The sequence below is a fragment of the Mustela nivalis genome, assembly GCF_964662115.1.
Source record: "Mustela nivalis genome assembly, chromosome: 7".
Taxonomy (NCBI): Eukaryota; Metazoa; Chordata; class Mammalia; order Carnivora; family Mustelidae; genus Mustela; species Mustela nivalis.
In genome coordinates this window covers 49,486,188-49,513,656 of record NC_139026.1, presented here as the reverse complement: position 1 = coordinate 49,513,656, position 27,469 = coordinate 49,486,188, and the positions used below count along the sequence as shown (strand labels likewise).

The following is a 27,469-nucleotide window of genomic DNA, read 5'->3' as shown; positions in this document are numbered from 1 at the left end:
ATTATTTTTTTAGTTTTTAAATGTATTTAGTCATTTTAAGTATTCTCTACACTCGATGTGGGGCTCAAACTCGTGACCCCAAGGTCAAGTGTAGCTCGATCCACTGACTGAGTCAGGCAGGCAACCCTGAGAGTAACTTAAGTTCTTACAGATTACCTTATGGGCAGAACTCATTAAAATCAGTAACATCCTTACAAAAGAAAAATCTTTCTAACAAGAAAGTCTCCAAATTAAGCAGCAATAAATAAGCAAGCACATTAATAAACAAACCTCGGAGTTCTACTCTGATAGAATCTGACTTTTGTCTTTTATCAGAGACCTCTGGTGGCTCCTCAACTCATAGGCAATGAGAAATCAAGAATTTGATCAATGACAAATTGATAGACAAGTTATCTGGTGGCACAGCCAACTTGTCACAAGATATTATGACTTAGAAACACTAATTACCAGATAAACAAAAGCTCTAATTTTATTTTGGGTCTTCAAAATATTTTCTCCAGTATAATAATAAATCCCAGTGTGTGTGTGTGTATATATATATATATATATTCCAGTATCATCTCTAACAAGTAATTACTTGATGGTTTTTGAAATATCATTCCTTTTCCTTGTCCCCTATTCGTGGGACTTGACAAAGAGTGACCTAGGCGAAGGCAAGGTGAGAGAAGAAAACTAGCAGAACCAGAAACAGTGAACTGGTTACAGAGCCTTCCAAAAAGCGGTTAATTAACTAAGTTGCAAAGCAACCCCCAAACTTCTGGTTTACGTATTTTATTCTCCAACTGACTTAAATCAGAGCAGAAAAGGGATTTGGAGGTTGGGATTTATACCAGGCAAAAAAGAGAAGGTAAACTCTTTTTTTTTTTTCTTTTTGTACAGATTCCCTAACTTTAACGTCCTGTCACTTGTTATTTTTGGTTCACTAATATTTAGGCATTGCAAGCAACGTGGGAAACAACGTGTTTGTCTCTCTGTCTCTGGTATAATTATTTCCTCAGGATAAAGTCCTAGAATGGAATTGCAAGGTCTAAGAGATGATGAGTATTTGGAAGGCTTTATGCTATCGTCTTTATGGTGAATCTGTTATATTTTGCTTCTAAACAAAATCCTCTATGTAGCTCATGCCCCACCCACTTTCGGCACATGTGAAGATGGCCAGGATGCCCCCAGTCAACACTCCTGCCCAGTCCGTCCACCTTCAGGTAGGTAAGCAGCTGTGGCTTGACCTGGAATTCAAATATTCTCTAGGCACACATGGGCAATCTGGAACATCCTTTTCTTGAGGGATATTTTCACTGGAGATCCAGAGGGGGGCAATCACATCTCAATCCCATACAGGAGAAATACAAAAAATTTCTGACACACTTTTCTTTTGATGTCAGGTATCATTGGAAGGAGACAGATGTTTAAAAGAAGCTTTTAGTTTATTAGTCTGCATTCAGTCTAATACTTTTTGTGTGTTTACGTTCTGTGGTGAGGTTTAGCTTTTTTTTTTTTTTTTTTTAATTTATTTATCTGACAGAAATCACAAGTAGGCAGAGAGACAGGCAGAGAGAGAGGAGGAAGCAGGCTCCCTGCTAAGCAGAGAGCCCGACGTGGGGCTCAATCCCAGGACCCCGGGATCATGACCTGAGCCGAAGGCAGAGGCTTTAACGCACTGAGCCACCCAGGCACCCCGTGAGGTTTAACTTCTAATGTAGGTTATACTTCTTCACATGAGGCTGATGCCTGTAAAGAAAAATCTACTCTATACTTTTATGTATTGTGGTCACAACTCTCTCATCGTGGGTACTCAGCAAACCTGTATAAGTTTCTACTAAAAGTCAGGAGGAGGCAGGAATAAATGGGGTCACAGATCATCGGCTCACCTCTCAAAGCACACCTGCGGTACTCCCCAATCCATCTTTGTGGAAAGCCTGCTTACAAAAGTAAGAAAGGGGCCTGTCTTTGGTGAACCACTTTATTGTATGGTTTGCCTCCTATTAATCTAAGCAGGAAGGACAAGCTCTGAATTGAACACTCAGACATCAGCAGACCTAATGCGGGCTCGCTAGTGTTTGATAAATGTTCAGGACTTATCAGTATTAAGGAGGAGAAAATGCAAGGTCACCATATTCAGCAGCCATCCGGTTGCACTGAAGCAGACACAAGTAAAATAAATAAAGAACTTGTTTTCTCCCCAAAGAGCAGAGGGTAGATCTTTGAGGAGCACAGGCTTCAGCCGTAAGCCCTCTCTGTTCCCCGAGGCTCAGACGTACCTTGATTCCCATAGCTGCTGTCTATCCCAGAGCTGTCCCACGAGTCCACCGCACTGTCCACACTGGGCACAGTGGACGGGTATGTGTCGGAGAGCTTGCCTGGCTTCTGCCCTGGAGAGGGGTCCTCCTCCACATCTCCCAGGTCACTCAGGTGGCTAGCCATGGGGAATTTCTTGGGACTGGATGCTGATTGGGCTGCAAAGACAGAGAAGGAGTTTAAGTCTGAGGGTAATAAGATATTCTAATCCTCCCTCTGGAGACTCGTCTTCCCTAGAAAGATACAGAGGGATAGAAATGCACTGAAAATCCATAACTGCGGCTCTCAACCCACTCACCATCTGTCTGTTTCTTAATTTTCAAGGTGACAGTTTCTCCTGCCATCTGTAACAAATGGATGGCTTCACTCAGAGGCTTTCCTTTCAAGCTGCTGCTGTTGATAGCCAGGATTCGGTCTCCTATGTGGATGGCGCCAGTTCTGAAACACCAAATAGTAATAGGAAAGGTAGAAAAATCCCTGTGTGCCACTGAATAGAAATCCCCTGCCATACTTTATACATTCATGATAATAAAGCCTTGGCAAGGGTCTCTAGAAGCCACTTCTTGCTTTCTCCTGGGCAATGTTACAAGATAACTGCATCTTTTGTGAATAACTTTTTAGTTTCAAATAAAATTAGAAAAATTGTTTTAATTAGGGTGTAAAATGGACTTGCCATGCTTTTTGAATTCTAAGAAAGCAGAGGCATTTAGTAACCCTCTTAAAAATCCCAAGTGGCTCAGTGGGTTAAAGTCTCTGCTTTTGGCTCAGGTCATGGTCCCAGGGTCCTGGGATCCAGCCCCGCATCAGGCTCTCTGCTCAGCAGGGAGCCTGCTTCCCCTTCTCTCTCTGCCTGCCTCTCTGCCTACATGTGATCTCCGTCTGTCAAATAAATAAATAAATCTTTTTAAAAAACCCCAAGGAAATAAACAATGCTGGACAGTAAATGCAGTGATACTTGGGATGGAGCATTGCTTCTTTGCACAGATTTAACCGTAAATTACGGGTTGAACACAACCATGACCCTAGCTCACCAGAAGTGAGGATCAGAGAGATGGGGACCTCCCTCAGACCCTGGTGTGGCAGGGTCCCTCTGTCGGTCATTCTAAGGATTGAAAAGGCTCAGAGAATAGAATCAATTCGTGCTACGTTTGAATCCAACTCTGCCCCTCTCGAGTGACCCGGATTTCTTATTTTAACCTCTCTGGGTATCACTTGCCTATGTCACTATAATGGGGCAATCACCTCTCGGGGGGACTTGAGGATTAAATAGGAAAACATATGTAAAGGGCTTGGCCCACTGCTTGAAATGTGGAAAAAGAAAATTTCTTGATCAACGAACTAATAGACCCTTGACCTTTTCTCTTTTCTTTCCATCCTCACCCAATTCTGAGCAGGCAGGCTGGAATTTATAGCTCTGCTGTTCACCATACCTATCTTTGGGAGCCCTGAGTGGGACATTCGGGCTGGGACACTCAGGGATGGTCTAAAAACTCTGATCTCTCCAGCCGGGTTACAGGCTATCGAAGGGGAGTCCCAAGTACCAGCCTCTTGTCCTGGCTTAGTGCGCAGGACAGTGAGTGAAGGAATGAGCCCACCTCACCGGGCTGCCTGTGGCTGAGTGCGCTGACAGCAGCTTGCCTCTGGGGTAATGGCAGCAGCACCTGGGGTAACAGGTGACATGGGGTCACAGTGGTTACGAGGGACTGCTGACCACATCCACCCAAGCACCTACTCTCAAAGAATATATTTTCTTCGGGATAAAGGGAAAAGATCACTTCACTCATTCATAAAGGATCTCCAGTTTAGAAAACTAGGTTGTAAGCCAGGGAACACCTGACCAGTAGGTTGCCAAACTGGATCAACATGAAACTTTTCTTGTTGTCTCCCTGATAGAGATACCTAGGATGGTCTCCCTAACAGAGGAAGCTAGGAGAGGAGGATATCTGAAGAATACCCCATCATAGGTGTCTCTGTTAATTTCACAATATGACTCCCCAACAGGATAACCCTTTCTCAGCTGCCTCAGTGCCCTCTTTCAGCAGATGAAGATCTTGGATGAGCTGATTTCCAGGGGGTCTTGCAGCTCCAAGATTCTGCAGTGCTACAGCTCTGTTTTGCAAACCATTATCTGCGTCAGCATGAAGTGTGTGCATTCTTGAGCTAGATTACTGAAGGGAAGGTTTGGAATATGTACCACCATGTGTCTCAGAGAGAAAGGCGATTGAATGGGGGTTGGGGGTGGGCGTGCATCTTGGCCAAAAGAACTAATGGACATTCTAAATCACATTATGAAGATGGGTCACTGTGCTTTGTCTCCCCAAATCTTTGAAGACAAAGCCTGTGTCATCCTCTTTGGAAAACAAAGCAGCCAAGCCCAGTACCTGTCAGGTAATACAGGCTCAGTAAATGTTTGCTGAATTGAACTGGACAAGCCTTTTAACCTCCCTGAACTTCAGTCTCCTCCTCTCAAAACGGACATGATATAAATCCACCTCCAGTCCACTGTGGTCAAGCGTAGACATTTCCGGAGAGTAATATCAATGTTAAGCCCATGACATCTTTTACCGCCTGTAAGATGCCCCTCGAAGTCAAGTTGGAGCTCTGCCTGACAGTTCTCAAGCTCTAGGATCGATCCTTTGTGCAGATGTGAAAAAGTTAACAGGTAACCAAGCAGGGGAGGGGAGCATGTATTCTCTGAAGCTGTGAGGAAGAAAACCCAGCCCAGACCCAGGTAATTGTAGCAGTTTCTTGAAATCTTACCTTTCAGCTAATCCCCCTTTAGTGAGGCTTGAAATGATTATAGGATCAAAGGGTTCTTCAGTTCCTGAAATTGTGATGCCAAGGGGCCCCCCATAGCGCTTGAGCTCCACAGTGTAAATAATGGCTCCGGAACTTTCTTGCTCATCTGCAATAAATGCCAAGGAGTCATAATTGGTTTCTTTGGAGGGGAATAAAAAAGCAAAGTAATAAGACACATATATTCATACATAAAATAAACTCAAGACATCATCATTAAAGCATTATGTCTCAGAAATTATTTGGGGAGGTAGATTCTCCTTCGTAAGATATTACATTCTAAAACAGGGATGTGGCCGTCATTAGTGTTGGGGGAGGGGTCCACTGCCTAATGACCTATGTTTTAAATCAGGGAGTGACCCGCCCAGCTGGACCTCGAGCCCTTTAGCCTGTGTCCATGCCTAGCACAGGGCTTGCCCTGCACTTCCTTAGAGTGCCCTAAATACCTGTGAGAGGAGAGAGTCATGTGACAACAGAGACTGGGACAACCCATTCCTATTTCCAGGCCTTCCCAAGCAAGCTAACTTTCAATACAAAGAAGATCTTACTCAGGGTTGGAGCAAACTTTAACATATCTGTGGTTAAGTGGGGCTTAGAGAAGCTGGCTTGGAAATCTAGAATCCTTTCCACATTATTCCACTGATCGTATCTTAAAACGTCAATCCTGTGGATGAATTCCCAGATACTGAAGTGCAGGTTTGCATGGTTCTCTGTCCTCTGCTCTAGAGAGGAAGAGCCATGTCAAGTACGTTTCAGGAGAACAGACCAGGCTGCTACACGGCCATGAACTGATCTTCCCTGTTTCACACCGGCATGAAGGAAATGGTCTGTTAACATGGTCTGCCTACAGCACTGGCCCGCACCATGTCATGGGACACCTTCAACACGGCAGGGTGTTTGGACTGTCAGGATTACAAATACGCTGTCTCACACTTCAAAGTGTTGTATTTGCTTATGACATGCTTAAAGTTCTTGGGCATTTCTTGTTTTATTCCTTGAGCCCGGGAGCTGTGAAGGGTTAGGGAGCAGTTTCATTTCTGTACCTAAGGATACAATGAAATGGTCCAGTAGCTACTTTAACTAAACAGTCAGCTTTTACAGACAGACTGCATCATAGCTAAAGGTTGACACAATCGCATTTCTGCAATGAGCAGCTGTTCGTTTATGACATGAAACCCTGAAATAAGGAGGAAAAGAAAAGCTTGAGTTAACAATTCAATTATCTGTGTGTACGGTGAACAATTACAAGGAACATAAAATGAAAGGTCTATAAAGTAAGGTACGAAGCGATGTGTCCTCTCCTACCAGCACTTACTTCATTTCTGCCACAGAGCAGGCTTTTGGAATGCACTGGTCACTTCCCCTTCCGCAATCCTCTACATCTAACAGGCTACACACAGAGAATTAAAGACTGTCTACCATACCCTACAATGTTTAAATCAACCTCTTAGGATAGAAAGATATTCAATATTACACTCAAGTGTATATATACATATATATATAATTTTTAAAGATTTTATATATTTATTTATTTGAGAGAGAGAGAGAGAGAGAGGGAGCGTGCACATGTGGGTGGGGAAGGAGCACAGAGGCCCCGACACAGGGCCCAATCTCAGGACCCTGAGACCATGATGCTAGCTGAAACCAAGAGTCAGACGCCCGACTGACCGAGCCACCCTGGCTCTGGCTCCTACACTCAAGTTTCTATTGATAGCTGAGACTCCTCCACATCAAGCTTCAGTAATTCGCTTGATGGTTCGCAAACTCCTTACAGGTTTCTATTTGTGGGGGCCACTCAGGTTGTGATAAGCTGCTATCGAGCTGCTAGGAGAGGCCTGAGGATACAGTGCAGGGTGGAGGCTGGGGAGGCCCAAGGATACGTGCAGGGTGGAGGCTGAGGTCAAAAGTTGAAATTTTTCTACACTATGATCTACCAGCACCCTTCAGAGCTGGCTTTGATAGATAGGGTGTTATTAGATAGATTACATGTGCTTTGTGGACTGTGCCTCCTACTATATTCTGGATAAAATTCTAGATGAGTCCTTTGATTAGTAGACCTTGGCATAGTTAAGTATCAGCTGCCACTGGGCACTCTGCTGGTCGTTCAGGGTGGGTGTTTATACCTGGGGGAAGACCCTGGCCCTTTACTGTTTTCCCTTATAGGGCAAGCAGGAGGCCTACCTTGTCAGTGGTCACCAAGCATCCTGGGTTTGGCCATCAGCTCTTCATGGGAGTTGTGGAAAGTAACAACTCTCTAGTACCTGGAACCAGCTGCCCAGAACCCAGGGGACTGTGGGAAGTTTCAGTTGCAACTTCAGTCCAGATGAAAATAAACACTGACCTACAGGATGCCGGAGCAGGTTGAGTCCCACTCAATGCAAGAACATGGAGAAACTGGTTCTAATTTGCTCATTCTTTAGGCAACCCAGAGTGTGTGCCCGGGGTTATTTTTTGACCATTTGGCAACTTACGTCACAAAGATGACACACTAACATCAGAAATGGAGTAAATGGGTTTAAGTTCGTTTCAGGTGGGGACATTTTAAATTAGGCAGCTGAGGCCTCACAATAACAAGATGGCAATTCTTTTTTGTTTTTTTTTTAAAGATTTTATTTGTTTATTTGACAGACAGAGATCACAAGTAGGCAGAGAGGTAGGCAGAGAGTGAGAGAGGGAAGCAGGCTCCCTGCTGAGCAGAGAGCCCGATGCGGGACTCGATCCCAGGACCCCGAGATCATGACCTGAGCCGAAGGCAGCGGCTTAACCCACTGAGCCACCCAGGTGCCCCAAGATGGCAATTCTTAAGGCATTCAATGAGTTTAAATAGTGATGGGGGTACAAATAAAAAATATAAATAAAAATTTTTAAATGGCAGTATTTTAGTGAGGAAGGACACACTCCTGTTACAACATTGTGATGGAAACAGGAAGTGATGCTGTGTTTAAATTATGACAGGAGCCTCTGGGTTGCTCAGTTGGTTAAGCATCTGCCTTTGGCTCAGGTTATGGTCCCAGGGTCCTGGGATGGAGCCCCATGTCAGGCTCTCTGCTCAGTGGGGAGGCTGCTTCTCCCTCTCCCTCTGCCTGCTGCTCTCCCTGCTTGTGCGCTTTCCCTCTCTCTGTCAAATAAATAAATAAAATCTTTAAAAAAATTATGACAGGAATAGAAACTGATTTCTGATTTCTTCAATAAACAAATTATTAGAACCAAAAATCAGGGAAAATTTAAGGGACATTACAACCAAAATCAATGAGTAGATCTTTTCGGACCCAAATTAAAATCAACTTTATAAAATAAGCTATCATCTATTTATCTATCCATCCATCTCTATCCATCTGCTACCTAACTATATATGTATATGAAAATCAGGAAATGGCACAATGAGTAAATATTAGGTGATATCAAGAATTATTGATAATATTTTGAACCATGATGATATGGAGTGATGTATTATAGAAATCCTTTTAAAAAGTAGCATTTAGGGATACAGTAATATTTACAAGATGGAACGATATGTCTGGAATTTCTTCCATATAATTCAGTGTGTAGGTGGGGTGGGACAATTAGGCTGGGAACAGAGCTGAAGCAAGATGGAGCCTAAGTTAATAACTGTTGAAGCGAGGTGATGTTTGATGGTTCCTTAACACCATTTTTCCCTACTTTAAAAATATACTTGAAGTATTCCTAATATATTTGTTTTTTATTTTTTATTTTTTTAAAGATTTTATTCATTTATTTGAGAGAGAGAGAGACAGTGAGAGAGAACATGAGCAAGGAGAAGGTCAGAGAGAGAAGCAGACTCCCCATGCAGCTGGGAGCCTGATGCGGGACTCGATCCCGGGACTCCGGGATCATGACCTGAGCCGAAGGCAGTTGTCCAACCAACTGAGCCACCCAGGCGTCCCTATAATTGTTTTTTAAAGAGAAAACATTGGGGTACCTGGCTGGCTCAATTGGAGGAGCATGATGTGCCTTTTGATCTCGGGGTCCTGAGTTCAAGCCCTACCTTGAATGTAGACATTATTCAAACAAACTTTAAAAAATAAAAGATATTAATTCCCTTGGAAAACCCTAGAGGATGCCTTGAGTAAATGGCTTACTTAATTAGCTTGGCTTCCTTTCTTTCATAGATGATGGTGGTGGCTGCGTATACCCAGTCTCATCCAGACCCTCTGGGTCCATCTGCCCACCAGGCAAGGTTCCCAGAGCTTCCCACTGCCACTGGCTCTAGAAGAGCCCTCCCCACCCCCACCCCCCCGCCACCGGCTCTGCCCTGTTTTTCACAGCAACAATTTCTTCCTAATTTGTTTTCCTGGTGGGGCCCCAGCCTTTGCCCCTCCTATTTGTACTCTCACCCCCGCCACCCATAGTCACCAGTGCCCGGCAATATACAATTCCTTCTCTTTTCCTCCCAGAATACTTCTAAAGCATAAATCTGAATAGCTTGCTCTCTTACTTGAAGATTTTCAGTAGTTCCCAATTTTTTAAGAATAAAATACAGCCTCTTTGCCTGAGCTGAGCTGGAGCCTCTGTGTCTCCAGAGGGCCCGGCCGTCCTCTGTCCCGCAGTCCAATCTCCTACCTTCTCTCCTTACCGAACCGCTGCAGTCCCTTAAAAAGCACTTTTCTCACATGGCTAGCCTCGCATGCGTTACTCCCTATGCACAAATATCTTTCTCCTGCGTATTCTTCCAGTGTTCTCAACTTCTCTTAATTCTTGTTTTTGTTCTCCTCGCCAAGGGGGACAATGAAATGAAACAAAGTCTTGTTTCCCTCGCCAAGGAGGAAAATGAAATGAAACTTAAATTCCCCCTAACAAGAGAGATTAAATATGAAGGGATAGATCCAGTCAGGTAGGGTTGAGCTCTGAAGAGCGACAAACCATCGTCACATACTATCTAGGATTCTTTGCTTCTGGAGAACCAATCTTTCTTTGCCACACAAGAATGCCTGTTCTAGTGCCTGTTCTAATGGCTGTTCTACTTTTCACTCTATGTTTGAATGATTTCTCTACTTGTCTCCTTCATTGGAACAGGATCACCTTACAACAGACATTTTCTCTTCATGTCCCCAGAGCAATGCTGGCACCACGGAGATTTTGGTAAATGCGTGGATAAATGAGAGAGGGGTACAGGAGGGTTGTTAGCCCGAGTCCCAGTCCCAAGGGAGGAGGTCTCTGAGCTTTGCGAGTCACCCTCCTTGCTCCTCTGAGGTCTGGTTCCCTCCTGCAAGGTGATGCACACCCAATATGGCTCGCTCAAAGACCAACACTCGGACCTGGGCTGCCACTGTGGGAACCAGCTATGCTAAAGCACTCTCCCTCCACAAGTCCAAGAGCATCTGAGTCAGCTTCAGGCTGCACTTCCAACTCCATCTGCCTTCTCGGGCATTAGCCCAACTGGCAGTGGGAGGGCCTACAGCTTAGGAGGGTGATAACTTCCCTGTATGCTCACACCATTTTGGGGGTGGAAGCACTCCAAGACCCTCTCTCCCTGAAGCTGCTCCAGCTTAGAAAGAAGCAACTGAGAGTGTTTAACCAGAACAAAAACTTTCTGAGACAGAAAAAACGCAGGATCACCACTACGTTTCAAAATGAGCCCAAACAGATGTTAATGATATTATAAGAAGCTTTTGTATCACAACAGAAGGTTTACAACTCTTAGTGAAAGACATGAAAAGGGGCCAGCCTACTTGTTTGCTCTAGTTAAGAAAATTAATGGGACCACAGAACAGATGCAAAATTGCAGCATTACTTATCTGCAATGTTATTTTCGGGCTTCTTGAGTGCTGCCTGTTTAACAAAATGAACGCTATCTGGCTTGAATCCATAATGGCAGCTGCTTATGTGGACCAAATAGGAGGCTTGGATTTGGGAGCGAGCCTTTGGAATGCATACATGTGCAGGTCAATCAAAGTTCACTTCAACTAAAAGTGATGGACTTCATTTTACGCAGTCCGGCTACATTTCTTGGAAGACAGGCCTGAGAGGATCAACCATTTAGAAGAGCGCCTTTATAGCTTCCCACTACGGTGTGGTCTTTCTATCTGGCCGTGTCACAACAGTGTGCCAACAGAGTTCCAAGGAGTTGCTGAGTGTCTAAGAAGAGAATTTGAATTTCTTTATGTTACTGATTATTTTTTATTATTATTATTATTATTATTATTATTATTATTTATTACTCTCCAAGTTAGGCTGCTTTGTGACAGTGCTTCTCAAAGTGTAGTCTTGGGACCAGGAACTTCAGCATTACCTAAGTACGTGTTGGAAATACACATTCTCAGCTTCACTCAGACCTGTAGGAACCCTTGACACTAGGGGAGGGGCCCAGTCACCCATGTTTTAACAAGCCTTCTGGGTGATTCTGACTAGACTTTGAAACCATTACTTTGAGATCAAGCATTAAAAAAAAAAGGGGAGAGAAAAAAAAAAAGAGAGAAAGAGAGAGAGAGAGAGAGAGAGAGAAGAAGATAACCTTTCTTTTCCTTCCTTCCTTCCTTCCTTCCTCTCTCTCTCTCCCTTTCCTTTCCTTTTTATCTTATTTTCTTTTTCTTTCTTTCTTTCTTATTTTAAATCTTTATCATACATTCTTTTTTTGGAGACAGCCTTTTGCCAAAACCATCCCTACTATTGCCCCTAACACAGATAGGATCATTCTTGCTTGCTTACAATGAGGTCTTTCTGCTACTTCAACCTAGATTTAGGGGGTGGGGAGCTGGGGTAAATTGTTCAGCTAGCTTAGCAATGATGAACTGAAAAAAAAAAAATACAAAAGCTGAAATCTTTGAAGGGCAGATTGAACTGGTACTAAGGCTATACATGCCTAAGACTCTATTTGGAAATGTGTAATGGTAATTTGCTTTGGATGGGACAAATTGCAGCCTGTAAATGTTTCTCTGCACAAATTAGAGCCAATGCAGGTAAAATGCTGAATTTAGAGTCTTTAAAACATGCTCTATATTAGAAGCAAGGTGCTCTAAATCAAGAGAGAAATCATTAGCAGCTATGTATTTGATTGGCACAAAGGCAGTCATACAAAGGAGAGAGGTCCGTAGGAATTTTTGGTGACAGGTTTGGAAGGCCCCTCTACTTCTTTCTACAAGTCCCCAAATTCTCGACTGTTTTGCCTCAGGCTACTTCTTAGCTGTCCAATATCTCCCTCTTCATTTACATTGGATCTAGAAGCAATCAAAGAAAAACAATAGATTTTATGTCAAGAGGGTTATTTGCATCTTTGGGACCCATCTTTGGATCTGGGTAATAGCCTTGTTCTGGAGCCTCAGACCCAGACAAGAACCATCTGGCTTTACTTGACTTGTCTTCCTATGGTAATGAAAGATTACAAATGCAAAAGCTCCTGAAGGCAGAATGGTCACTGAATATTGGGGGGTATAGAGGTGGGGGGCAAATCCCTATAATTCCAAGTGTTCCAAAAGATTTGGAAAGTAAATAAAGCTAAAATTAATTTTAAAAGCACCCTAATAATGGCAGTTAGCATTTTGGATTCACTGGGCCTTATTAGGTGCCAAACATCATCGCTGAGTGCTTAAATATATTACCTCCTTTGGTCCTTCAAACAGCCATGTGAAGTAGTCATTAAATGGACATTTATGGACGAGAATTTCATTTTCCCATTTCCCAGCTTGTTGGCTGTGAAGCCAGTTCGTGTTCTTATTCATTTCATCCTACTGCTCCCTAAGCCAAGGCTAGAAACAGAGTGGATTCTGACTCTTGAATGCCTCCTTCTCCAGTAACCGACCGCAACCAGTCATCACTGACCAAACACTTTGGCCTCACTCCCTGCTTGACGTCTTTTAATGGCTCCCATTGGCTTCTGGAGTGAAGTTCAAATTTCTTAACACGGTTTAGGACTGTAATGATCTGGCTTCAGTGTATCTTCCTACTCACCTTCTACGAAGTCCTTACACATAATTTTTGCCTCAGCTACATCTGCTACTAGGATGTGCCGTGCTCTCTGATCTGCTTTGGCCCATTCTCTTCTGGTTAATTCTAACACATTTCCAAATGCTTTCAAGACCAAGGTTGACAGAAGCATCTCCTTAGCTCCCCCGGCTCAAATGGATGCCTCTACATTCTCTTAACATTTTGTGCTTATACCTAGAACATTCATCATATTTCTTATTTTCTTCTGTATCTCATATAAGGTGGTGACTTGACTTGGGGGCAGGGATTGTATCTTTTCTCATCTAAGACCTGGTTGACCCTAACACCTCAGAGAACTAAATAAATGCTGGTGGCATGACCGAATGAAAAACAAAGACTTTAACAACTTTGGAGAGTGGTTCTACCATTTCCTCGGGTAAGGGTCAAGGCAGAACAACGCCATTAGTATGACTGGAAGATGAGCTCATGTTCTGAAGTAGCATCTATTAAACCAATTGCAGTATTGCTAGCTTAGGAAACCAAGTTATACTGAGTATGCTTATCAAGTTTCTGTAAGTGATAAGAGAAGCAAGATGGAGGGGGCCAGATGATTAAGGAAAGAACTGGAAATCCTATATCAGTATGAACAACATTTTAGGGAGTGAAGACTATATACTGAGTATTGCCGTTTTAAAATATTGAGACAGGGGCACCTGGGTGGCTCAGTGGGTTAAAGCCTCTGCCTTCAGCTCAGGTCATGATCCCAGGGTCCTGGGATCGAGCCCCACATTGGGCTATTTGCTCCGCGGGGAACCTGCTTCCTCCTCTCTGCCTGCCTCTCTGCCTACTTGTGATCGCTGTCAAATAAATAAATAAAATATTAAAAAATAAAATAAAATAAAGTATAGAGACAAAGGATGGTAATAATTCAAATCATCAGTTTAATTTCAGATGAAGCACAGTATCAAACTTCCAAAATCAGTGACTGTTGTAATTATTAATGGTTACTTCCCATTCATTTAAATCTTGATGAAGGATAAGAACAATGGTGGGGAAAGGCTTTTTTAGGATGTATTAGTAATAAAAAGAGTTTCCACGTATTGCATGCGAACTGTGCTGGTAAACATTTATATTAGTAAGTTACAGCTGCTCCCTAAGGTGGGTATTACTATGTGTACATGACTGGAAATGGAACTGGATCTCAGACTGGTTAAGTAACTTTCCCAAACTCACATAGCTCAAATGTGGTAGAGCTGCCTTGAATGCATTCATTTTGAATAATTACCTCCCCCACTCCTTGCTCTGCTCTGAATAAAAGAGAATTCAGTTACCCAAATTATACTTATATTCTCATTTGGAAGAGGATAGAGAAACACTCAAATTCTTCCAAATCAATGATCAGATGGTAATTTTCAAATAGTGCTCTGTTATAAAAACATGTCTGCATGAGTATATTATTTTCATATATCAATTTAAGGAAATCTGGTTTGGGTAAGTATGAATCTCACCCCTATATATTAGTCTTATTTTGGGTAGGTGCATGGTTTTCAATGGAAGGATTTAGGATTTTAAAAATAGCACCTCCTAGAGATTTAAAAAAAAAAAAAAACTTAATAAGCAAGAGAATTACCATAGGATTAGGCATCAGGATTGTAGAGGGAAAGGTCTACAGGGGAAAAAATAAGCTGAAAGGAAGAAGCAATTGAAGCAGGACCGGACTCTCCAAGAGCTCGGTTATTGTTTCTGAACTCCTCCCGCCTGACATATCTGCACAGCTTGGCTTCAGTACTGGGAGAATGGCCAACTGTGGGCACCTCCGGCTTGGCTCTTTTGTTCTGCACGAAAGGTAGCTGAGATCTGCGTAGTTTGGCAAATCATGCAAAATGGGTTTCTCCACAGAGCTTTGCCTCTTCACTAGGACAGAACCCAGATTGATGCTTGAGGCTTTATCCTTTTTCGAAATAAATCCCCCAAAGAAAGTGCAATTGAAGCATTCTTGTAAGGAGAAGAATGCAAATGCTGGTACAGAAGATCAGTTGCTTGAGAAATAATGAGTGGAAATTTTTAAGCGTTGGTTATAAAATACATTTGGATACAATCATCCTTACCAGCTGTACCAACGGATGCAACTACCAACTTGTTTTGACGTTGAGCAGGAATCAAAAACACATGGCCTGACATGACCATAAACTTTAGATCTAGATGGCTTAATTATAGAAGATTCCAGAACACTGACAATAATTCGTCATCAGTGGGAATTAAGTTATACACAGTAGAAGTTCTCTTAACCAATCTCTCTTTAGCCATTACTGGATTAATTGTGGTTCTTTATCTTCTTTGTAAAATATACCTACCAATGCCACTGAATACCCCAGAATAATAGGTCTTTCTTTCTAGTACCTCTGTGCACCTCTGTGTCTGCTAACAATTGAATTGCAAGCTTAAAAATTTAGAGTCAATTTTGTTTATTCCAAAGCCTGATTATGTCAGTTTTACTAGTTTTTGTAACAATGTAATTTAATGACTCTTACATAACCTACGAAACAGGAGAATAATGGTTCTATGGAAACAAAATCAAATGCTTTGGAAAAATCAATAAGGAGAGTCATTAGGCAAAAATCTACCAATTCTGTAGAGAGCAAAGTTGAAAACATTGGGCAAATAAAAACCTAACTGGAGTGAACATTCAGATTACTTTAAATTCTTTAAATTTTCACTGTATTAAAACAAAACAATAAAAACTGGGAAATACAAACTGTATATTATATATAAGGTTTGGGCCAACAAACAAGTAAAAAGGCTTGTAACTATAACCAGCAGGATGAAATTCACAGCAAAGAAGTTGGCTTCATGCATAATATTGGCAAAATATTAAATTAAATGTTCATGCTATCCATATCTATCAATTTCTGTAATTCCCCACATTAGCTGCATCTTTCAATTATGGACTTTTTCCAATTAACTCTAGGTTTTTATTGTAATCAGATAGATTACAATATTATCTACTGCTGGGCTGCTCAGATTGTGTTTCTTGGACCACAGTAGTATCATCAGGAAATCTGTTAGAAATTCAGAATCTCAGGCCTCATCTGGGGGTAGTGGCAAGGAACTGTGTTTTAACAAGCTTTTCAGGTGATTCTGAGGCCTAAGAAAGTTTGAGAAGCCCTGCCCCTCTATATTCATCCATTACTGGAAACCCCACAAATGGATATGGCACTTTTAGAAAGCAACATGGTACAAGACTTGTCAGAAATCCTGAGAAGTTCCTTTTTATTCATATTCAGCAATTCTACTTCTAAAAATATTTCCTAAGGAAAGAATTCAGAAGAAGAAGAAAAGTTGATTAAAGATATCCATACATAGGGGCGCCTGGGAGACTCAGTGGGTTGGGGCCTCTGCCTTTGGCTCAGGTCATGATCCCAGGGTTCTGGGATGGAGCCCTGCATCGGGCTCTCTGCTCGGTAGGGAGCTTGCTTCCTCTTATCTTTCTCTGCCTGCCTCTTTGCTTAGTTGTGGTCTGTCAAATAAATAAATAAAAATCTTAAAAAAAAAAAAAGAGATATCCATACATAAAGATGTCCATGATTACACTATCTGCAATAGTGAAACAATTCGAAGCAATCCAAGAAAGAAGAGAAAAATGATAAATAAGTTACAGGCAGTAAATAAAAAATGTTCGGTATTAAGCGTTTGGAAAGTGGTAATGTCCTTATAAAGTTAAAACGTGCACTATGGCTATAATTATGTAATATAAATATCAACTAGAAAGTGACTGGTTCTGGGGTGCCTGGGTGGCTCAGTCGGTAAAGTGACTAACTTCAGCTCAGGTCATGATCTTGGGGTCCTGGGATAGAGCCCTGTATCAGGCTCTTTGCTCAGCAGGGAGTCTGCTTCTCTCTCTCCCTCTGCCCTTCCCCCCCTGCTCATTCTCTTTCTCTCTCTCTCAAATAAATAAATAAAATCTCTAAAAAAATGACTGGTTCCATTGTATCAGGGTAGTACTGGATGATGATTTAATTTTCATTTTTGAACATTATTTTGATACAACCATAATCATGCTTTAATTATATCATTAAAAGCACCATTATTTAAAATTCATCCTACACTCTCAACACAATTTAAAGACCCTCTTTAAACTATGCGAAACACTGCTGCAGTGTCACTAGCCAGCGGTCGTGTGTGAAACATCAAGATCTAACATCTGCGACAGATGGGCAGTTAGAGAAATCAGTCTCAACTAAGGAAGCTTTCCGTACCTGAGTTATCTTCGTCTTTGCGGATTTTGAGCTTCACCAGGTCTTCACACTGCTGGAGGATCTGAACAGCATCTTCCATTGAACAGTTGTCCAGTCGGATGTTATCTATTGCAAGTAATTTATCCCCGAGTTCCAGGGTGCCAGTCCTGTTAGCCAATGCAGAGCAACGCATGATTAATGAGCACTTACCCGGGTCGTTTAAGAGGCATTAAGAATAATGTAGTATTATGGCAGTCTTTAGAGAAGAGACGTTCTTCAACTCTTTTTAAATTGCATTTTATTAACAAATCCCTTTTTTCTAGTCTTAGTTTGGATGGCTGCCATGACATTACATTTCAGAGTATTAAAAACATTTTTTTAAGATTTTTTAAAAATTTTATTTGACAGACAGAGATCACAAGTAGGCAGAGAGGCAGGCAGAGAGAGAGGGGGAAGTAGGCTCCCTGCTGAGCAGAGAGCCTGATGTGGGGTTTGATCCCAGGACCCCGAGATCATGACCTGAGCCAAGGCAGAGGCTTAACCCACTGAACCACCCAGGTCCCCAACATTTTTTTTAAACTAGTTTCTTGAACTAGTCCAGGACCACTATATAAGCTTCACTCAGGAATTCAAACTTTCCTAGGAAGGGAGGTAATGGCGCAGGGTGTACAGACACTGGGTGTTCTCATGCTTCTCCACACTGTTGCACTACTTGTCAGGTACTAGGAGAGAGTTCGGAGAGTAAGGGGGTCATGGTGGGTTAACTTCATGGGGGCCTGAATCCTGGCGTCCTTGCCATTTCCACCTGCACCAGGAAACCCAGGGCCTTTGAGAGTCTAACACTGGCACTGGACCTCTGCAGGTCTGTTGAAGATTTTTAAGGTCCATCACGAGATGAGAAAAATAATGAGAATGTGTATGTGTTTGTTTGTGTATATATATGTATACACATACATATTTGTACACCGAAGGTTATGTTTTGGTAAGAACTATCCTTGAGGAATTAAGTCTGTTACAGAGACTGCTAATTACTTTCAGCCTCTGTTCTCCTCGCTTTTCTTCTGGGTCATTCCCTGAAGATGCACAGCCCAGACTCTCTCAGCACCACTCCCACTTCCCTTCTGTGGCTAGAAAATTGCAATGACTGGAGCAAACTGGTGAGGATAACAGAGTTGCCTCCCCAGCCTCGAACTGCCTGCCTACCTCCCAACTGTTACATCAGACACACACTGCAGACTTCTTTGTCCCAGTATATTTATAAATCTCCCTATCGTGGCATCTGAGCTTATAGCTATATACCTAGACTCATACAGTGTCCTTTCTACTTATTGAATATTAAAATATTACTTTAATGAAATGACTATGATAATGGATGGAATATTAAAAAAAAAAAGTCCTTAATTGGACAATAGAAAGTTAATAGTCTTTTATCAGTATTCCCAAAGATTTGAAAATATTTTTGATCTAGGAGCACCTGGGTGGTGCAGTTGGTCAAGTGCCTGATTCGGAACCTCAGGGTTTAGACTCAGGTCATGATCTCCAGGTTGTGAGATCCGGCCCTGAGTCAGGCTCTGCTCCCGTGCGCTGGAGATTCTCTCTCTCTCTCCCTCTATCCCTCCTGCTCATGTCCTCTCTCTCTCTCTAAAATAAGTGAGCAAATCATTAAAATAAGTATTTTTGATCTGTGAAATCAAAAGTTTGAGACTCTCTGATTTTGATGGTATATGGATCAAACAGAAGACAAACGTTGCTCAAGGCTCAAGGACCTAGCTTGGCTACGGAGGACATTCTGGCATCTAGAAAAGCTCTTCCACAAGCAATGATCTATTTCCATATGGGGTGTTTCTTATCATTGGGTCATTTCCAGTTTTTCAGCTGGAAAACGAAGGCTGGAAGATGATCAGTGAAGGAGAGTGTGATACACTCAGGAAGGACCCTAAAAGGTGACTGTCGTCTGCAGTGGGTACAGAAATAAATTGACATGAGGAGAGCTACAAAGTCATTGCATGAGGAATGTTGAATACAATCGCTTAACAGTGGCTGTCTGGAGAACATTAAGAATACCATGATCCACACTAAGAAGGTCTGCCTTGAGTGTTGAAAGGGTGTCATCTCTACTTTAATTAAGGAATGTCTTAGTAGAGCATGTGACTTTTGATCTTGCGGTTGTGAGTTCAAGCCCCATGTTGTGGGTAGTTACTCTGAGAAAAAGAAATGCCTTGGAATGAACCAGAAAATTCATTTTCCTTACCTGTGTGCCACACTTCCTTTCTTGATATCTGATATGACAAGGGGATCTCCTGGTTTTCTGCTAGATGGTGCTGTAATAATGAAGTTAGAATCTTTATATCCATGATTCACCCACACCGTATAGTACCTATTTTATAGCAATGGTTAATGCAAGTACATATTTGCTTTGTATGCAAAGCAAAGATGCCAGCAAACGAATTAGAAAATGTGCACATTACATTTTCTTAATATAAAAATGTGTTAAAGTATGTATAAGCTTAAAAATGAAAGCAAATTCATTTTAAATTTGTAATTGGAAAAAGCAATCACAGAGCTGACCATCGGGTTTAAATCTATTTCAACCTGTGATTCCAAAAAGAAAGGTGAAGGGTGAGTATCCAAAGAGGAGACTATCAGAAGCGACTGGGGGCTCTTGTTAATGGTGTCCATATGTGCTCCCTTCTCCTACTTCTTCCCTTACTTCTTTTTGGTGAGGAGACATTACCTTTTGTGGGACCATGCCGTATTTCTTCAGGTATATGGAATTGGAAAGTGGATGAGATTCAGTGATTTAAAGTTCTTTTTCCCCCAGAAGGAAATCTGTTGCTAGATAGACTGTAAATCTTAATATTTTGCTCACACATTCATACCTAAAAAGCTCTGAAGTGTTCTGGAATATGAATATTTTATTTTATTGACAGCAGTCAATATTTGACTTAATTACATTTTTATACATATTCATATTCTAAATGTGAACATTCAACTTTTATTGAGTTTACAGATTATCCTATTATCCTGCACAGTGGTCAGTTTTTGGTTTTATAACTTTTCTCAGATATTTCTATTTGATGAGAATGAAAAGCAATTAGTTTTGTGTCTACTGTAGAGTTAATTCTGAAAATGAGCTATAGTTCACACAGCACAAAAATATCATCTTGTCTAGAAAGTGTATATTTAATTTAGGTGTTTGATAATTAAAATAACCCATACTGACATTTATAAAAAAAAACAATTTGCCTCCAAGAGGAAATGTTTTGCCAGTTTGAAGTCTTGTAGTGATTTTCTTTTAAGGATCATTAAAAGGCCCCTAAAGTAAGATTTTATTATAAACAGGCTGATCACCCCATTATAGTCATAGAACCATATCATATCCCATAATCCCACCTGAATCCCAGGAAAATGTTTATGCATAAGAACAGATGGTTTAATATTTCAACATAACATTGAAAGAAAAAGCAAATATATAAACCAATATCTTACCCACTGTCTAAATTAGCCCATAGTAAATGTTAATGGGACTTGATTCAATCATTATTCTTAGCTTCTAGCAAAGTATGCAAAACATTCTATTCACTACAATTAATTCATAATTTAAACCTCCACTCGATTTGATATAATTCCTCCAGAGAAATAGAAATATTTAGCATTTTTATACATGTCAATTTTACAACTACAAATCGTTTTGGACATAGGGCTCAAAGACAAAAACTTTGTTATTACCCCAAAATACAATTTTTTAGCATCTGCCAATGATTTTATACTCTATTTTGCCAAGCTGTAGTAACCATCACAAAGCACTCAATGTTTCCCCTGATTTTTAATAAAATCCATGTTCCACCAAAATGGTCTGAAATGAAACAATAGTAGAGGCAACAAAATACATCAAACCCATCTCTGTCATCTTCGCAACAGACGAAAATAGCACTGGGGTCTCTTGGACAAACCCACCCAGCTTTACAGAGAGGTTTGAAACTTATTATGGCATATGGACACATATGGTGGCCATTCTCATGTTTGCTAGATTCTTCTCTTTCTCTTTTAACCAAGATCATACCTGAGGCTTGAGAAGCTCATCAGGGTAGATGCCCCTTGGAGTGATGAAGTTAAACCCAGAAGTTGGTCCAAATCTGTATGAGCTCCTGGCACTGTGGCTCCCGTGCCTACCAGGCATGTTAAATGTGGTTCTGAGGGCTCAGATATCGTTTGCATACCCCAGGACCTATGTTTTAATTCTCCACTACCCAAGAAGAAGTCATAAACCAAGCATGCTTTGCTTGACTTGTAGAGCTTCAAGAAATTAGGTTAGTTGTCATCATTTGAAAATTAGTAGATTTCATGCACATGTATAGTTTGTTTTAAAAAACTGGACAGGCAATATGGTAGAAGAGCTTGACAGCCATAATGTTTGGGTCCAAAATCTTGGCTCTACCACTTGTCAGCCATGGGTATTTGAGTGCATAGTCTTTAGGCACCTGAGTTGATCTGAAAATAGTGATGAAGAATAGTAAGAGTGCTTACCTCAGCGTTTTTGTGGCAAGGATTGAGATTTACATTAAAGCAATGGGACCAGTGCACAAGCAATGCATAACATAATTGTTTACTGTTATTATTATCCAGCAACACTGGACACTTCCAACTCCCCCTTTGGATGGAGCCTCCAGTTTCCCATTTGCCACTGTCCTCCATGGATGGATCTCATTCACTGACTTGCCTCACCTCTGAGGGCTTCTGAATTTGTGACCCTTTGAGAATACACTAGTGCTTAATGGTTCAAGTTTGATTGAAGTTCTCCACAGAATTATTTGTTTAATACATATTTATTGATACTAACTATAAGTCAGGCAGTTCTGCTTTGAGCACCAGCCATGAAACCCCATAGAAGTTGCATAAAATGGTGGGAGTGGAGGGTGGGGCAGGGATGGTTAAATCTTATGAAGTTATTAGCCATGAAACTCTCTCTTCTCCGAAGTGAGTATAGCTGGGAAGGCCATATAAACCATCATATGGCTGGAAGGTTACCGTAAATGGGTCAAGTGTGTGGCCTTGCAAAGAAGGGTAGCACATGGTTACTGAGCTCTAAAAAAGACAAAATAGTTTCACAACCTCTTGAAATCTCAATATAAACTGGTGAAATGTATGGAACTGAAAGGCTGACAAAGGAGAAAGAACAAGACACAAATCCCATGTTATAGGATACATGTTAAATTTAACGTACTGCCTTTTTCTTAGTCATAGTTCATAAAATAATTTTAATTCAAACTCTTCTATCTCTGTTAGTTGTTTTTGTCTTACTAGATCTACATTTTGAGTCATCTACAAGTTTTTTTTTTTTTCTAAACTCATCCCTTTCATGTCTTTTAAGGCTATTTTGCTGTCTAAGAAGATGATGTCACTAGAAATTGTATCCTAAATCGTAAGTACCCATTCGTATATATCATAATGACTGATTTTTTTCATGCTGCTCATAGGTGGACATTCTTGATCCTCACAAGAAAACTACTATATATTTTTAAATTTACTTTTACTCATTTATATCAAAATTACACATGCATACAACTTGAAGAGTCCAATTTCTCCAAGACCAGCCCTTCATTTCTTACTTCTCCAGATGCTACTGCTATATTGCTAAATAACATACAACTGTTATATTTAATTATCTTTCAGGGCTAATTATTTACCTTCTGTTATGAAAGATGCTATTCCAGCCCTATATTCACATACATGCCTTGTCCTGTGGGCTCCCCACATTCTTCCATCAGAGTTTGGTCTGAATTTTTTATAAGATCGATATTTGGTATTTTCCTCTGTATGACTACATAAACAGTATTCACAGATAAGTCATGTAGCATACCATGACTACTTGCCTTTTCATAGGGTATGTTTTCCCTTTAGTTGTCAATTGCCTTGGTGTCTCTGGATAGTTTTCTTGTATTTATCAAGAATTCAACTCCTCAGATCCCAAGCTATATAAATTTTCTCTTAGTATGATAAATCATATCAGGGTTTCTAGCAGAGGTTTACAACTTGTCTGGACTGTTTACTTTCTAGGGTTGCTCCATAGATCTTGGAAACTTCCTTCTCACAGATCCTGGAAAATGTTCTCTTGACTTCTGTTACACTAAAACAAGGAGGCCATTAGACTAAGGCGGCTGTAAAGCCGCCATGGCCTATAGAAGCAACCTAAAATCTAAGCCTGTCAATGCCTCAAAGTTACAAATTCAAAATGCTAAGGAAAACCAATCACGAACAGCCAACTAGGCTTTAAGTTACAGATGATCAATAATTTCCTTTCTCTGTGTCTGTACTTTGTCTACCTGTCTTCTCCCAGGCTCTTGTGGATAGAGCCCTCCTATTTCCTTCCACTTTGGCACTGCCTGATTTAAATCTATTTTTACTTAAATAAATCCTTTACATTTTTAATATGCCTCAGTTCATCTCTTAACCCCTCTCTCTTACATCCTTGGAGCCCTCACACTTTTCTCTCCTCTTTCATTCTGTAATGGCTATTATTTGGATATTGTATCCTTTGGACTCAGCCTGCATACTTCTTTTCTATCCTGGATTCCTTATTTGTGGTTTTCTTCTAATTTCTGGCACTTTCTCTCACCTTTATTTTCCAATATTTTAATTTCTGCCATGTTCTTAAATTCCAAGAGGTCTTTGTCCACCCTGGTATGTTATGTTATACTATGTTATGTTATGTTATGTTATGTTATTTATTTATTTATTTTTGGTATGTTATTTTAGACTAGCATTCATTTCTTGCTTCCAAGCACACAATCTCTTAGGTTAGTACTGACGTTAATGAAGCCTTGTTCTTTTTTAAAGTTTTCTTCTTCCTGACTGTGCTGCTTCTGCTTTTCTTCTTTGTTTATGGTGATAGACTTGCATATCAGATTCTTCCCTCAGGTGTCTGCTTTTTCTTAGCTGTCTGTTCACATGAAAGAGGCAGCCCTACAAAGCTGTTAGAAAGCTTGGTGCATCTGAGAGGGGTCTGTGGACTCTAATCTTCCCTGGACAGTTCAGGCCAGGCTGTTTCTTTGGGTCAGATGGCTCTGATTCTTCCTCTTGGCTTGGAAGGTATTAAGCCGGCTACCTTGCTTCTCTGAGTTTACGGAGGAGAAGACTAGCGGTCTCAACATTCAGCATGTACACTTTTTTTTTTTTTTTTAAAGGTTTTATTTATTTGACAGACAGAGAGGGAATACAAACTGGGGGAGAGGGACAGGGAGAAGCAGGCTTCCTGCACAGCAGGCAGCCGGAGGAGGGGGCTCAATCCCAGGATTCGGAGATCATGACCTGAGCCAGGCAGACTCTTAAGAACTGAGCCACCCAGGCGGCCCTGCTCATCTGTTTTTGGAGAGCAGTACAGCTGCCCTCCGCTGTGCTCTCCCAGGCCACAGCCCCTCCATTTCCTGTTTTCCAGAGAATGAAACTCCATTCTTCTGTGGAGGGGAGATGTGCCTGGATGTGCTGGCTGGCAGAAGGCATCTAAGGGACTAATTCATTTTTCACGGACTTTCAACCATTCCTCATGTCTCAGCTCTCCCATCACTCTCACTTCCGGAAGGTCATCATTCCACCAGTTCCTGATGCTGCTGGGACTTTCGGATGCAAATCCGGTTCCCTGTCAGCTTTCCCTTCTGCTTCTTTAAATTCATCTTTCTCCATCTTCTCTGCTACTTCCAAATTTGGTTGCAGCTATCTATATTTCTTTTCTTCTTCTTCTTATGGGTTTGTGCCTTTTGAAAAATCTTACACTGTTGTTTTAAAATGCTCTGGGGTGGGAGCAGCGCTAACACCAGGGTTCACGCTATCATCTTTTGACCCTGAAGTTTAAAATCATTAGTCCAGGGACTCCTGGGTTTTTCAGTCGGTAAACCACTGCCTTTAGCTTGGGTCATGATCCCAGGGTCCTGGGATTGAGTCCTGCATCAGGCTCCATGCTCAGTGAGGAGCTGCTTCTCTTTCTGCCTCTGCTTGCCACTCTGCCTGCTTGTGCTCTCTCTCTGACAAATAAATTCTTTAAAAAAAAAAATCATTAGTTCTCTTTCACTATCAGAAACTGATTATTAAAGTGAACATGGATTCTTTGCTTCTCAAATAATCGTTGAAAAGGTGGAAAGTGATATTCTCTATCTTTTGCTTTAAAAACTTTGTATTAGAAGACAGGCAAAATCTTCTGGATTTTGTAGTCATTAAACTTGAATCAACAAAGTATTCCAAGAACATTCGATAATATCTAGCCATTCATGGATCTTACTAGTACCTAGTCAGGGTACTTTGATCAAAGGGCTGATAAAGTGTCCAAACTATCCTGGACACACACACACACGCACACAGTCATTCAGTTTTGCTTTACTTGTAACCGTATATATGATACTTGGCAAGTAAAACAAGTTATTTGATTTGAAATGGAGCAGTGAGTAGAATTTTTATTGCAAAGTTGGCAAAAAACTTGAGCCATTCTCTTATAAATACGCTTAAGACTTAAGGGAAAAAAATGACAGATTTATAGTGCTTGTCATAAAGGCTGCTTTATGATTTTTTACAAAAAAAAAAAAAAAAAGCAAGCCTTTGTTCCTGAAAACAATTCGGTCAAAACTAAAAAGGAAAGCCAACAAATTAACTCCACTCATAAAATGCTGTCTTTTGCTTTTCTGATAAAGGATGTGGGAAAGGTCATCAATCATGTAGAGGCAGTGATGAGCACTGGTGGGACAGCAAAACCCACGTTTAAAACCCATGCAACCTCATATCAGGGAGATCATATGATAGTTCTGGGGATAAAAATATATGTTTATAAAAAATAAAAAATTATATTAAAAAAAAAAAAAAAACCCATGCAACCTTTATGAGCTCTGGGGCCTCGGCAGGTTACCCAGCCCAGCCTTTCTTTTCTATAAAATGGGTATAGACGCCACAGGGCCGCTCTATGGAGTAAGTGGGAAACACACAAACTGCTTATGGTCATGCCTGTCACAAAGTAGGTAAAAATCCTTGTAGTAAAACAGCAAAAAGAAAACATTAGTATCAAAAAGATTTTACTGACAACTGCGCATGACAGAGTTAAGGGGTGTGGTCTGCAGTGAGGGTAGGTGGGGGGCCCTACGCGGATGGGCATGCACTCTGGTTTCCCACTGGCTGAGGTCTTAGAGCTTCGGGATGCTGTTTCCAGCACGAGGCCGTTTCACTTTATTTGCTAGAATAGATTGCTCCACATTATAGCAATAACATCAATAAAAGTCATGGCTGATGCTAATGTGCTATGAATGTCTCATCAGGAACTTCAGAAAATTAGTCTAAAACTGCTCACCACATCCCAAATCAGAGAGGCTCATTTCTCAGTCAATTAGGTATGAAGAGTGAGTGAGGCTTCAGCCGAGCGTGCGAGGCTCTGGCAGAACGTTTCCCGGAATGAAGGCTGCGTCTTACTACTCAGGTTCTCACAGGGTGAAGGAGACAGAAGAGGGCTTTGCACAGGGAGTGGGACAGATCAGTTAGACCCTTGCAGGCCTCAGTTTCGCTAACAGTACCTGGGTGCTGGAGAAGAGGGTCCCTTGCTTTCCTCCCTAAGTGCTAGAGTTGCAGTTGGCGTGAAATTTTCTGGGGGTAGAGCTTGGATTAAGCTATTTCAGGAAGCTCTATATGTAAAATAAATAGCAGTCATCATAATAATGAACACGTGGTTAGGGCTCATAACTGGTCTAGGCACTTTACATATACTAACTCATATAATCTTCTCAATAATGCTACGAAGAAGGGAACAAGCGCACTGTTTTATAGACAAGGAAGTGGTACAGAGAGCTCAAGAGGGTCGAGGAGTGGGGATGTGTGTGCTCTGGGGCCTTGCTTTTTTTTTTTTTTAAGATTTTATTTATTTATTTGACAGAGAGGCAAAGAGACGCACCCAGAGAGAAGCAGACTCCCCTGCTGAGCAGAGAGCTGGAAGCAGGGCTCGATCCCAGGACCCTGGGATCATGACCTGAGCCAAAGGCAGCCACTTAATGGACTGAGCCTCCCAGGCGCCTCTGAGGTCTTGCTCTTAATCATTTTCCAAGTCAGTGCTTCTTTAGTTCACCCAAGGGCCTTTGCATAAACATCTGTATTCATCATCACCTTCAAAGGCTCATTTTCTGGAATGCACAGTGGTTAGCAGAAGATTGTCAGCAGAAGATTATTTTTTATAGACTCTTTATTCATTCATTCCACAAAGACAGGAATTAAATAAGCACCTTGTATATGCCAGGAAC

General features: G+C 41.3%; 1 protein-coding gene across 18 annotated transcripts in view; it reads right to left on the bottom strand.

Moving 5' to 3' along the window:
- The window catches only part of GRIP1 (glutamate receptor interacting protein 1), a 674,728-nt gene that overhangs the window by 37,105 nt on the left and 610,154 nt on the right, over positions 1-27,469 (bottom strand). For all 18 annotated transcript variants that reach the window (XM_082740981.1, XM_082740983.1, XM_082740971.1 and 15 more), the window contains 5 exons: positions 19,459-19,528; positions 17,229-17,374; positions 5,056-5,200; positions 2,594-2,733; positions 2,259-2,453 (listed from right to left, as the gene is read on the bottom strand). In XM_082740981.1, coding sequence (XP_082597107.1) covers positions 2,259-2,453; positions 2,594-2,733; positions 5,056-5,200; positions 17,229-17,374; positions 19,459-19,528 — 696 coding nt within the window. The remainder of the gene's footprint in view (positions 1-2,258; positions 2,454-2,593; positions 2,734-5,055; positions 5,201-17,228; positions 17,375-19,458; positions 19,529-27,469) is intronic.